Genomic DNA, 10,842 nt, shown 5'->3' with positions numbered 1-10,842 from the left:
CGCGAGAATAGTGGCTTCCGTCTATGCTTTTCCCCAGACACTTGGAGGGAAGATCAAGGTCAAACTCAAACTCGACGTCCGTGTCGACATTGATGTTGATTGGGGGCACGAGCTGGAAGTTGGTTGAGACTGAGCGTTGGGTAGATACCGAGATAACGAAACAACGGTCACAGGGCCACTTCTTGGTCTGAATGTTGTCGAAAATATCCTAAACAGTATTGACCCTGTATGTTGCATATCTTGAATCTACTCCGCCTCGATTCGACTGGCTTCAAGTCACAGAAGGCCTAGCTAGCCACTAGATCACTCGTAGAGGCCCAGGAGGAGTTGTCACATCTTGTGCACTCCCGATGGCACTTCAAGTCAGTTCTCGTTGAACATCTGATCTGGACAGGCGAATCCCTGGGGGCTATGGTACATTGTCCACTCGGGTAGTTCGAAATTGTGATGAAAGACAAAGACACGTCTCAGGAAGCTTTCTCACCCCCGGCCGTGGGCGGACGTGGCAGGCTTTCTGTCTGAACACCAATGCATCTGAACACTTCGAAACATGAAACAACTTCCTTCGCGCTCAGTTCAGAGTGTGACGACACACCAACCATGATGCTCTGCGCAAGTCACGCTTCTCCACGCACGTAATGAACCACTGCACACGTTCCGAGTCATTCTTGAATCCACGAGGTTTGCCCAGTGAACAAATACACATCGTGGGAGAACAATTTCCCCACGATCGCAGTCAAACGGTCAAACACGTCGAAATGGAGTGTGCGTGGAGTCGATGACACCTGAGGAGGGCGGTGGAACGAACTCGTTTTCACGAAGTGACCGGTCTTCCGTAGTCGTTTCTCGAGTGTTCTGGCTGCTGCGTGAAAAAGGTCCGCCTCCTCGAGTAGCATGTAGACGGGAGGAAGAGGGACCATGCGTAATATTGCCTCAGGCACGTCAAGCGAAGTCATTGTCGCACTGTGTAGGTTTTGGCAACATGGCGGTGGGCTTAACCGCAAGCTATCAGGCACTGCAAGACTGCTGGATGGCGGTGACTGCGTTGGTGCCCACTCGTCGACTATTTCTAAGGATGATGCGTCGTCGAGACAGGCTGGCGTAACTAGGATCAGCCCGGCCGGAGGAGGTAAATGGCAGAAAGCTCTTCGGAGGGTGACGAGAAGGGCGAGGGAACCACCGCTGTGTGAGCAAGGATTAGACTCAACTACTATAACCATACCGATACGTAGGACACTGACATGGATGTACCACCGAGAACAAAAGAGCCATTGAGACCGATACGTTCGTGTGCTCGGACGATCGCGTCATAAGCAGCGAAGAGATCATCTATCGCCTTCGAGATGGGCTGTCCAGGAAGGCGCGAGGTCGCCACAGACACAACGACACATTGTAGTCCTGCTTTCGCACATCAGGAAGGAGCCTTCGTTCGACTGGAATGGGGCTGCGGACTGTTACACATTATGGACAACGGTTCTGGTTCATGGTCGAACCCTCCTGATCCCAAGGCTGATCTCGCATGAGCCTGTGGTTCTGGCAAAGAGTGAAGATAGACTTCAACCGGTGGGGCGTGTTACCTGAGGAGCACCAGACCAGCGCAGGAAGAGCTTGACCGTAGCCACACGGCCGATAGGCCCGGATCGAACACCCTTCCTTGATGTGCCAGTCTTCCCACTCGACGTTAGGCACTGTTTCACTGCCATCCCAGGTTCCCACCGGTGAAGACTCATCTCCGAAGCTGGGATCGGATGGTTCAGAAGTGTGCCAGAGACATGATCGATGTGCGTCGTCCCGAGAGTAAAAGTCATCTGGACGAGGTGCCATTGTAACAGAGCCGTGATAAATTGACGACCCCAAGATCAGTCCAGCATGGTGATGAAAAGAAGTTGAAGATTTGTTGTCAGTCGAAACTTGAGACCGAGGTCGTGAACTGGGAAATGCAGCCACTATTTGAAACTTGCTCAAGGTTCGCCGGCATTCCTTTCCGCATATTGACTTCCAGAGTGGCGACAGTGCCGGTCATCGTTCGCGCACTCGAGTTCCGTCCTCAAAAAGAAAGGATTCCCGGCGGGAAGAAGAGGTGTATCACTTTAACGAAATACTGGTTCATCCATATTGTCGGGACCATTAGTGCCGTAACTTCGAAACTCTGATTGAGACAGGCGATGACCTAACTTGCTTCTGACAGCACAAGTTCGTAACGTGCGCTGCATTTCTTGACAGGGACAGCAATTTTGGATGCGATCAGCCTTCCATTCAATGTCTGGCCAGAATTTGACATTATGTGCGTCAGTTCAAGATGCAGTATGGGTGTTTGGAACCGATAGAAGTCCCCAATAGTGATGGTCGGAAGAGACATTTCCGGCTTGACCATTTCGACGTGAAATCATTTTGTGTCGATTCAAGGATAATCCTGAGTGGCCTCTTTCTGAGTACTCAACACGGCTTGCTGCGTGTCGTCGTGGTCGTCACACCAGTAACCTGTAGCGCTGTGGTCTGGATGTCAGTTGAAGCTGTGTTGTCTATGTTGAATTGGATTGCAGGGGCTACAAGTTGCGGTCAGTGACACGTTGTCGTATTCCGAGTTTCCGTGCTGTCCAAGACTGGACACCCCTGTATGTCCATCAGCAGTCCATATCCTGAAATTCAGCCGGAAAAAATCCGAGGCCTGGCAACGTTTCAAATGGCCAGTGGGTGCCACTCAAACCTCGGCACTCCCGTTCCAATTGTCGGTACCTCATCGTCCCATCTGCCGTAGTGTCAATGGTACTGATCTGCTTTTTCTGCGACCTTGAACTGATAAGTGCCATTCGAAGCCGATCCCAATGTAGATCAGTCTCCGAAACGTCAGGTGGGGTGATTCCATTTGCTCCTCGTTCTCGGCGTCGCCCTCACTGGTACCGTTCCCGTCCTTTTGCTGGTACGCAGTTGCTCCAGTCTCAACCACACCATCATCTGGCTGTACCGGCCCGGATGCGAAACCAGCTTAGAGCCTCTCAGCACTCCGATTGGGATGTCATATCGGCACTAGGGGATGCATGGTCGTCCAGAGATTGGTAAAGATCCTACTGTCCCAAACGCCTGATTTCGGCCTGGAATGTCCCTCCCAGTGCCGACAAAGATGAGTGAAAGTATTCTTGGTCGTCTTCTGTTCCTCCCTCGCCCTTCCACACTTTGGCCACATTGTCGTACTTCTAGCACACCAGCAGAGTTTGAATTGCCATTGTCACCCTTCTGGGTTTTCGGTTCGGGATAACATCCTCCGATTGCGAACACAATACGATGGTCTTAAGACGTCTTTAGTTTCGTCACATGCTTGCTAGATTGATAAGCTATCAGCATCACGTGTGGGACAGGTTGTGAGCGCCCCTCACCGGGACGGCCCTGCGGAGTGTGTTGTTCAACATGGAGTTGTCGGGAGCCCCAGCTCGTTCGGTCGAGGTGCGAGGCGTCACTGGACAGGTAGACAGACTTCACACCACCAACATGTTGTATGGCGACCGTGCTCACATCCTTTGTTGAAGAAAGGAGTCTCGATACTCAGTGCGCCCGGCCCCTCGAACGAGCCTCTTCCAGTCCGCGGCCGTTGTCATGTCCATCAATGAAAGAAGCGTCATAGCCGTCAGTGAACAAGACGTGTCGGACGAGGAGAAATTGAAGAGAATCGTTCAAGAGAAGGTAGTCTGCGTCTAGTCCGCAATTAAAGACACGGTCCACTGATACAGGCCATAGACCGGCATTACGAGGGTGTCCTTGGACCCAACTCCTCTAAGTCTTCATGCGTCGTCGGGATCTCCCTGGCCTGGGGCCGTGTTAGAAAGGAATGTTTGCGCCGTTCTCATCGATCTCAGCAGCAAGGATGGCTGGATAAGGCTTGCCGATGACAGGTATCGTCAGAAGGTGGAGATTCAGACAAGCAGAAACAAAAGAGGTCATGTCATCCTCCTTCGCGAGCAAGGCCTCTTGGGCCATGTCATCGGAGGCGCCTCCGTCCGATGTTTCCGCCGATGATCCACATCATGACCGATACAACAATTGCTGAGCGATATACTACGACAAGAAGGCACTCACCTGGAGAGTCGCAATGGTTTCGTCTTGGTTGTAAAAGTGCCATTTCGTGAAATATGCACCATTGGAGGCATATTCAAGAACAGTGTGGGTAGCGACCCCCGAAAGTATGAATATGGCTTTTTGCATGGGCAAGAATGTCTGGTTGTGTCCAAGTTGGAGATTCATCGACATTGGGCCTTCGGTCACAAACGCACTCTGCGGAAGCATCTGTATCTGACCGTTCATGTGGTCATCGTGGAATAGGCTGTGTTGCTGCATCGATCTGTTTTGCTCGGCCATACCATCAAACGACAACAGCGGTTCGGCCTCACGTGGTATCAAATCGAGGGAGTCTACATTGGTCTCATGTTGACAAAAAATGTTTTGCGCGGCATTTTCAGTTCCAGAAGGTTGCGTGAAGGCTACCTCTGAATTCTCTACGATCTGAGAAAAGGTTGTCGCTCTAGAGGTTGCGAGTGTTGGAGCATGTGGATCAAATATGTCGGACGGCGTTCTCTTCGTCGGATCGCCGCCACCAAGAATCTGTGAGCTTGTCGTTTCTATGGGCAGAAGTGAATCTCTGGCGCGTGGATTATGTACTGGGATAGCAGGGTTGTTCTGTGAGACTTTTGACTCCTGCAAACCATCCCACTTCGAGGTTGACAAATCTGTCGGGTCTGGTAAGCTCTGCGGCGTCTCTGGCATTTCATGCACAGTGTGTGTGAATCTGCTGGTTCCAGTGACTGTCCCAAGGCTCGATTTGACATCTCTTCAGCCTTTGCAAGGATCTTGTCAATATCCTTCGGATACCATTGACATATCCTCGTTCCTATATCCGCCAATCCAGGATATTTTCTCCCGACCGTGTTGAAGTGACTATTTAGGTCTTCCCACCCATGTTTGTCGATAAAGTCCAGCGCATAAGCGCCTTGTCGGGCAACAAGGAAAACCAGCACTGTCTTCTGCATCTTTGTGTACGCTCGCATGAACAGAGAAAGCGTTCGCCTCGGTCTGTGAAAGGTGGATTTGGAGCGCACCTCGTTGCAGAGTGTGTCCATGGCGCGCTGGAATCTCCATCCCAGACGCACCACTCCGGCTTCGTCGTCGTGCAAGAACACCAAGCCCTCGAGTCGTTGCTCCTGAGGTTGATGCCTGATGTTTTTGGCTCTAACCCAGCGCTGAAAGGCTACACTGGAATGCTGAGTGAGGCTGGGAGCGGGCAAGTTGGGCTGCATTGTGCTCATTGAGTTGGAGAGAAAGGTCTCGTCCAGAGAAAGTCGGTAGCTCAATCCCGAGTCGCTCAGTCGGCTGCACTTGGGTGCGAGCCTCATCTCGTTTCGCAGTTGAATGGGAAAACAGAACAACAGTACAAAGTACTTGGGCTTGGTGGTCCCCTCGCTCGTGCGACGGGCACCTAACACTTCACTGCCCGTACTCGTGTGTCGGGGGCAGCTGGTACCGCTGAGTTTGTTGGCGGCCATGGGCCGTGGCGTGGACCGACCGGAGTTGCCAGCGCACCCTTGACCAATAAGATCCGAGAATGCCGGTCAAGGGTGTGCGCCCGGGGCTGGGACGGGCTGGACCACTGCACATCACTGCACTGCGTGCCAGTGTCAAGCTTCCTGTACCAGTACCCTTTTCACCGTCTCAGTGCCATAGTGCCATTGTGTCATTCCCAGGATGGTACCCTGGGTCACACACAGTTAGAGCGCAGATCAGACCCTGTAAGCCGACCTAGGCACCCAATCCCGGAATCATTGCTGGGGTTCGGACTCCTCGCAGGGCTGCTAGCAGATCAACAGTAATCGTCCCCGCCACCAGGAAAACGAGGCTGATCAGGGATTCAAGCAACCAAATTGCACCGACGTCGGTAGGGCATGTGCTGGCCAGTCTGTAAAATGCAGGATGAATCGGCTGGGAGGTATGAGTTGTGCATGCGTGTTGAGCAGCCGCAAACCCAACTCCATCTCGTGTGTTCCTTCAGTCCTTGCATTTCGTTCATTGCGTACAGGCATATCCCATTCGCACTTTGGCAGACACGAACCACTCAGAGTTTTGGACTCTGCCCTTGGACAAGACATTTCGCCGTTTCCATTGGTGGCAGGATATACACAACCACATTCCTCCTCCTTTCCCTCAGAGTATGCTCGTTGCAGGAAACTGACATGGACTTTCATCGTTTCTGACTTTTCAACTCACAGATGACCACTTTCCATCCGCCAACCACGGCCGAGCTGGTGATGCTTCCCAGAGGCCCGCAGACGATGGCGATCAAAAACGCTACCCAAACCAAGCTGGTCAAGGTCGATGACTGGAAAATCGTGGAAAAAGTCGTGGTTGAGGCAGTTGTGTGTCGCACCACCGTCTCGCCGACTGACAGTGCGTCGGTGTTGGTGACAGAGACGGCTAAACAGGAGATACTGTGGCCGGAGTTTGTCAACATGGCAGGATCGAGGGACATGATGGGCGTCGAGTTCAACGAGGCCAAAGAATGGCATGAGAAGCTGGTGGCGATGGACCGCGAGGAGCAGCGGGAGGAGGAGCAAGAACCATCGTTATTGCAATGTCTGTTCTGCTGTTGCTGGCCCCGATGTGTATGCTGTTGGTAGATGGTCTATGCGATTGCGGTTGAACAATTTCTCTGACAGCTGAAGTTCTTGGTTTGATGGAGAAAGTTTGGCTTGACGGTTGACGGTTGACGGTTGACACGACAGCGACGCGACATCAGAGTGCGACTATTCGTAACTCTATTTCTACGACCATGATGCTACAAACGTTACAGACAATGAAGTGAGAATAAAGTTAGCCACATGTACGACTGGACTTCTATATTGATCGAAAGTCTTGATTAGGATTTGTCTTACTTTATCGCATTCTGAATCTCGAGCATGTGAAACCACGATTGAGGACATGCAAATGCAAATTGTAAGGAAATCGTTACTTGAGTGAATATTCTTCCTTACGCTCACCAATGGGGATAATCTCTCCCCTGCCTAAAAAATTCAGTCAAACTCTGCCTCCGGCCAGCCAGCCTGATAACTTTCCCAGCAAGTGGTTGATTACTATAGTGAGCGACTGGGCGGGGGAGAGGGTGAGCGAGATACTTCGGATATCTACCGAACTTGGATGCCAACGCAGACAGCCTAGGATGAACGACACAGCACACCTACTCAATCTGGCAAGCCACCAACTCACCACACACGGCTGGCGAAGACGATCTTTACTCCCTTTTCGCTCAGGACATGCACACATTGCGACTGGTGACACAATTGACTTCCCAAGCAAGTTAGACTTTTCACTACACAATTCTGTTCGTCTTGCAAGATCAATCTAATCAGGTTATAAGATACTAGTAGACGACGCAACAGTCACCCATCCGGGAATATCCCAGATCACCTCACTTCTCTCCCAGCCACTCTCACCCGTTGGGGTAATACAAGGGACTATCACACACAGCGAAGTCACAGTGCGAAGACTGTAAAGTCCATTTGCTGGCATGCCTTGCCTGCGAGAGCCAGTCCTGACTCCTGACTCCTGAGTCTGCGTCAGGGACAACTGCAACTACCACAGACCGTAGTCAGGGACGGCAGAAAACGCTATTTGACAGCTGACAGCTGAAACGGAAAAGGTTCAACTGAGATAGAACGGGTATGAGAGGTTGGGTCCTGGTCCTTGAAGCAGTGGACTAACGCGGACGAGAGCGGGCGATTCCTTCCCTGAACAGATGAAACAGCTGGGTGAAAGAATGAGGAAAGAATACTCGTGGTGGGAGTTGGAGTTGGTATCAGTTCTGTCATGTGTTGCAGCTTTTGTGGCGTTTTCACAATCACCCCCTCCCCTCCTTCCTCTTTCAGTTCGACTCAGGTTCGTATAAACCCCCTTGCAGTATATCCCTGCAGATTTGTCAAAAGTAGTGCATGTGTTAGTCACTCGATCCAGCCACCAGGTTGATTCGGCGCCGCAGCAGAAAGACCGGATGCTGTCTTGTAGTGTGCATGTTCATCCTTGTCCGGGGTGTCGGGGTTGCTATTTTCTTTTTCTGGTAGAAGCTGGCGCTTTGGGAGTTGAGGTTGCCTTTTGAGGCCATTTTCGGCTACAGGTTGCCAAATGTAGAGAGGCGACGATTCTATTTGACTAGTTGGGGGCTTGAACATGGTATCGAAATCAGAAAGCATTAGTCGCCGTTCAAGCTGAAACTGCCGATTGAGGGCCCGGGGGAATGGTAAGTCTGGAATACCAGCAAATGCATATAGATTCCCAACTACGTCGCTTGCCAGCTTGCGTCTTCCCGTGTGTAATTTGCTATAGTATAGTACTCCGAACCGTCGGGTGTCACCTGTCACGATTCCTTTTGGCCTTTCCCAGAGACACCTCAGACAGAGACAAGGCTGACTGGACCCTACCAATCTCGTGGGGATTACTTCGCCAAACCGAACATACTATTACATGCCGATGTTCTCAAGATCAACCCGAGCTCTGCCAGTACGAGGTGTCGTAACTTGACGCATTGTGTTCCACGAAGTAGACAGGATCAGGTATGCAGTGTCTGAGGTTGCCTTTCCCCGGATTGAAGACTAAGCCATGCTCAGCGACCAGACCTTCCCTGGTCCGGTTTCAATGAAGACCGAGTTCCCAGAGCCGACCTCTCCATGGTCTGCTGTCTCATTAGCAGAGCTGATTGTGGTGAGCTCGACATCGGATTCAGTGGGAGAGTCTGCTGCGGTGATCATCTTACGAACACCCGCCAGACTGGACATGGCGGAGACCTCGACAAACGGCCTTGGAGTCTCGACTCCATTGACAGCATTGGGCCCGTACCAGACAGCAAATTTGAAACCGGGGGTGGGATTACCACCGTTCGGCTCCATGAGTTCGCTTTCAGGCGTGAAGAGTCCGCAATCGTGGGTACCAGAGGGTCCAGAGACAAGCCGATCGCGATCGCCTAGTTTCCATCCATCTAGCCCGAGCAAGCCACCGCCGGCATGTGTGGTCCGCACCGATGAACAACGAGAGCGAAGCATCAATGCAACAAGATACAGTCCGTACGGATCACGCCCGACACGGTTGACTCGCATGAGTGTGGCTGCTGTGGTGAACGAAATTTCCGCAAGATCTTTCGACTCGGGACCCGTGGGCACTTCGGAGTCAGTGAGCGATGGATCGGACAACCCAGATGGAGTGAAGCTCTCTGGGTTATTCGCTATGCCAGGACTAGGGAGGTCTTCGGCCATGGCCAGCACAGCTTCACTCACGAACCCCGTCCCAATCAAGCAGTTAAACCGGGCCGGTTTACCCACTCTTCGCACCGGTCTACGATATGTCAGGAACCCAATCCGTCGTCCCAACTGGGGAGAAAATTCCATCGCATCGACGGCCATCATCGGATCCGTCTCGCAAGTGCCGCCTCACTCCCCAGATTCGTTGCGTGGTCAACAAGAAGACCAAATTCTGCGCACATTCGGGGCTCGTGGTATGGCCGAGGCCATTCACATCCCTGCGGAGCTGCACACGACGTTCAACCAAAGAGGTTGGATCTGGTGCGACGCAGGACTGATGTTTGTCCGGCTCGACGACGGCCTGTCATACATGGTCGTGCCGCGACGAACCATGCCGCATCTGGTGGCCAACAACATGGGGCCCACGCGGAACCGGCAGGTCTGGAGTCTTCCACAGGCCTGGCACCTTCTCGAGCAAGCGAGTGACAACAACGAGACTGTGGTGGAGGCGCGTCGGGCCATCCGGACTCTGATCGATCACGACTATGAGCGGGTCTGCCATGAGGTGGTGGTTCGGCGGATGAGATCGACACATAGCGCGTTGGTCGTGCTCCATCGGTATTTGTCGGATCGAGGTCGGAATGTATATGTGCGCACGAATCGACTTGGGAATCTGGCGCCGAGGGGAGAGGTATTGCCACAGCGGTCTTCTAGAGGCGTGGCGATGGACCTGTCTCCAGGAAGGCCAGATTTGGCCGGGACGCCGTCGTCTTCTGTGGCCGGGATATCGTCGTTTTCCTTAGCAGCCTCTCCGGCGGGAGCAAGCACAACAGCTACTCCGAAGGCACCGATGATGTGGTCAGCTCCACGGCCGGGACCATCCACAGCATCGTCCTCGGCGATATTGTCCTTAGGTCCCAAAGATGCAGCGCCAGAAGAGAGTGTCTCGATCGCCACAGGCTGGATTGTCCGGATCGAGCTAATGTCGTGGCTGGACCAAGCTGACCACGGCCTGTTCGAAGCCACGATCGTATGGCAAGTCGGCGACACTCCGGCCTGGAACTGCATCAAGCTGGATTTTGCCGAGTTTGCCGACTTGCATCGTCAAGGAGTGTTCTTTGTGCACGATATAACTGATGGAGCGACAGCGCGGAAGAACAGTGGACTGGGCGACGGGGCGTGAAGCGAAGGCTTTTGGCGAGAAGAATGATGACGAAGCTGGAGCAGATAGTGAAGCATGGTCTAGGTTGGAGCCAGGGCTTCCGGTCGTACCTCAAGGTGAGGTCAAGGATGTCACGCATGACAGTCAGGAATGGATCGAAAGCGAGAATGTATTCTGGGATTGATCTTCATGCTGTATCCCGTAGTATTGTTGAAAGCTTCCCTGCTGGGTCTAGTGAGGCTGAAGTCAGCACTGTTACATGCTTTGCGAAAATGTACACAAGGCTGAAGGGTTCGGCCGTTTAACGAGGCTGTAGAGTGGCCAAGGGATGTCATGATGTAAGGCAAAGACAGACAGTGAGTGAATGGACTACCGACTACTACTGGTACTACTACTACTGGTACTACTACTACT

The 10,842-nt window shown here is 52.5% G+C and overlaps 4 protein-coding genes across 4 annotated transcripts; 2 read left to right on the top strand and 2 right to left on the bottom strand.

The window, feature by feature from the left end:
• Positions 1–662: 662 nt before the first annotated feature.
• Positions 663–956, bottom strand: A1O1_07981 (uncharacterized protein; the record flags this gene model as incomplete). Its single annotated transcript, XM_007728845.1, has 1 exon — positions 663–956. The coding sequence occupies one exon, from the start codon at positions 954–956 to the stop codon at positions 663–665; it is 294 nt and encodes a 97-aa protein (XP_007727035.1).
• Positions 957–4,811: 3,855 nt separating this feature from the next.
• Positions 4,812–5,234, bottom strand: A1O1_07980 (uncharacterized protein). Its single transcript, XM_007728844.1, has one exon. The coding sequence runs from the start codon at positions 5,125–5,127 to the stop codon at positions 4,927–4,929; it is 201 nt and encodes a 66-aa protein (XP_007727034.1). The 5' UTR covers positions 5,128–5,234; the 3' UTR covers positions 4,812–4,926.
• A 1,017-nt stretch (positions 5,235–6,251) lies between these two features.
• On the top strand, positions 6,252–6,659 carry A1O1_07979 (uncharacterized protein; the record flags this gene model as incomplete). The annotated part of the gene is made up of 1 exon (XM_007728843.1): positions 6,252–6,659. The coding sequence occupies one exon, from the start codon at positions 6,252–6,254 to the stop codon at positions 6,657–6,659; it is 408 nt and encodes a 135-aa protein (XP_007727033.1).
• A 1,972-nt stretch (positions 6,660–8,631) lies between these two features.
• A1O1_07978 (uncharacterized protein) lies at positions 8,632–10,449 on the top strand (the record flags this gene model as incomplete). The annotated part of the gene is made up of 1 exon (XM_007728842.1): positions 8,632–10,449. The coding sequence occupies one exon, from the start codon at positions 8,632–8,634 to the stop codon at positions 10,447–10,449; it is 1,818 nt and encodes a 605-aa protein (XP_007727032.1).
• Positions 10,450–10,842: the final 393 nt, after the last annotated feature.

Source organism: Capronia coronata, assembly GCF_000585585.1.
Source record: "Capronia coronata CBS 617.96 chromosome Unknown acBCG-supercont1.7, whole genome shotgun sequence".
NCBI lineage: Eukaryota > Fungi > Ascomycota > Eurotiomycetes > Chaetothyriales > Herpotrichiellaceae > Capronia > Capronia coronata.
This window is presented reverse-complemented; position numbering and strand designations above follow the sequence as displayed.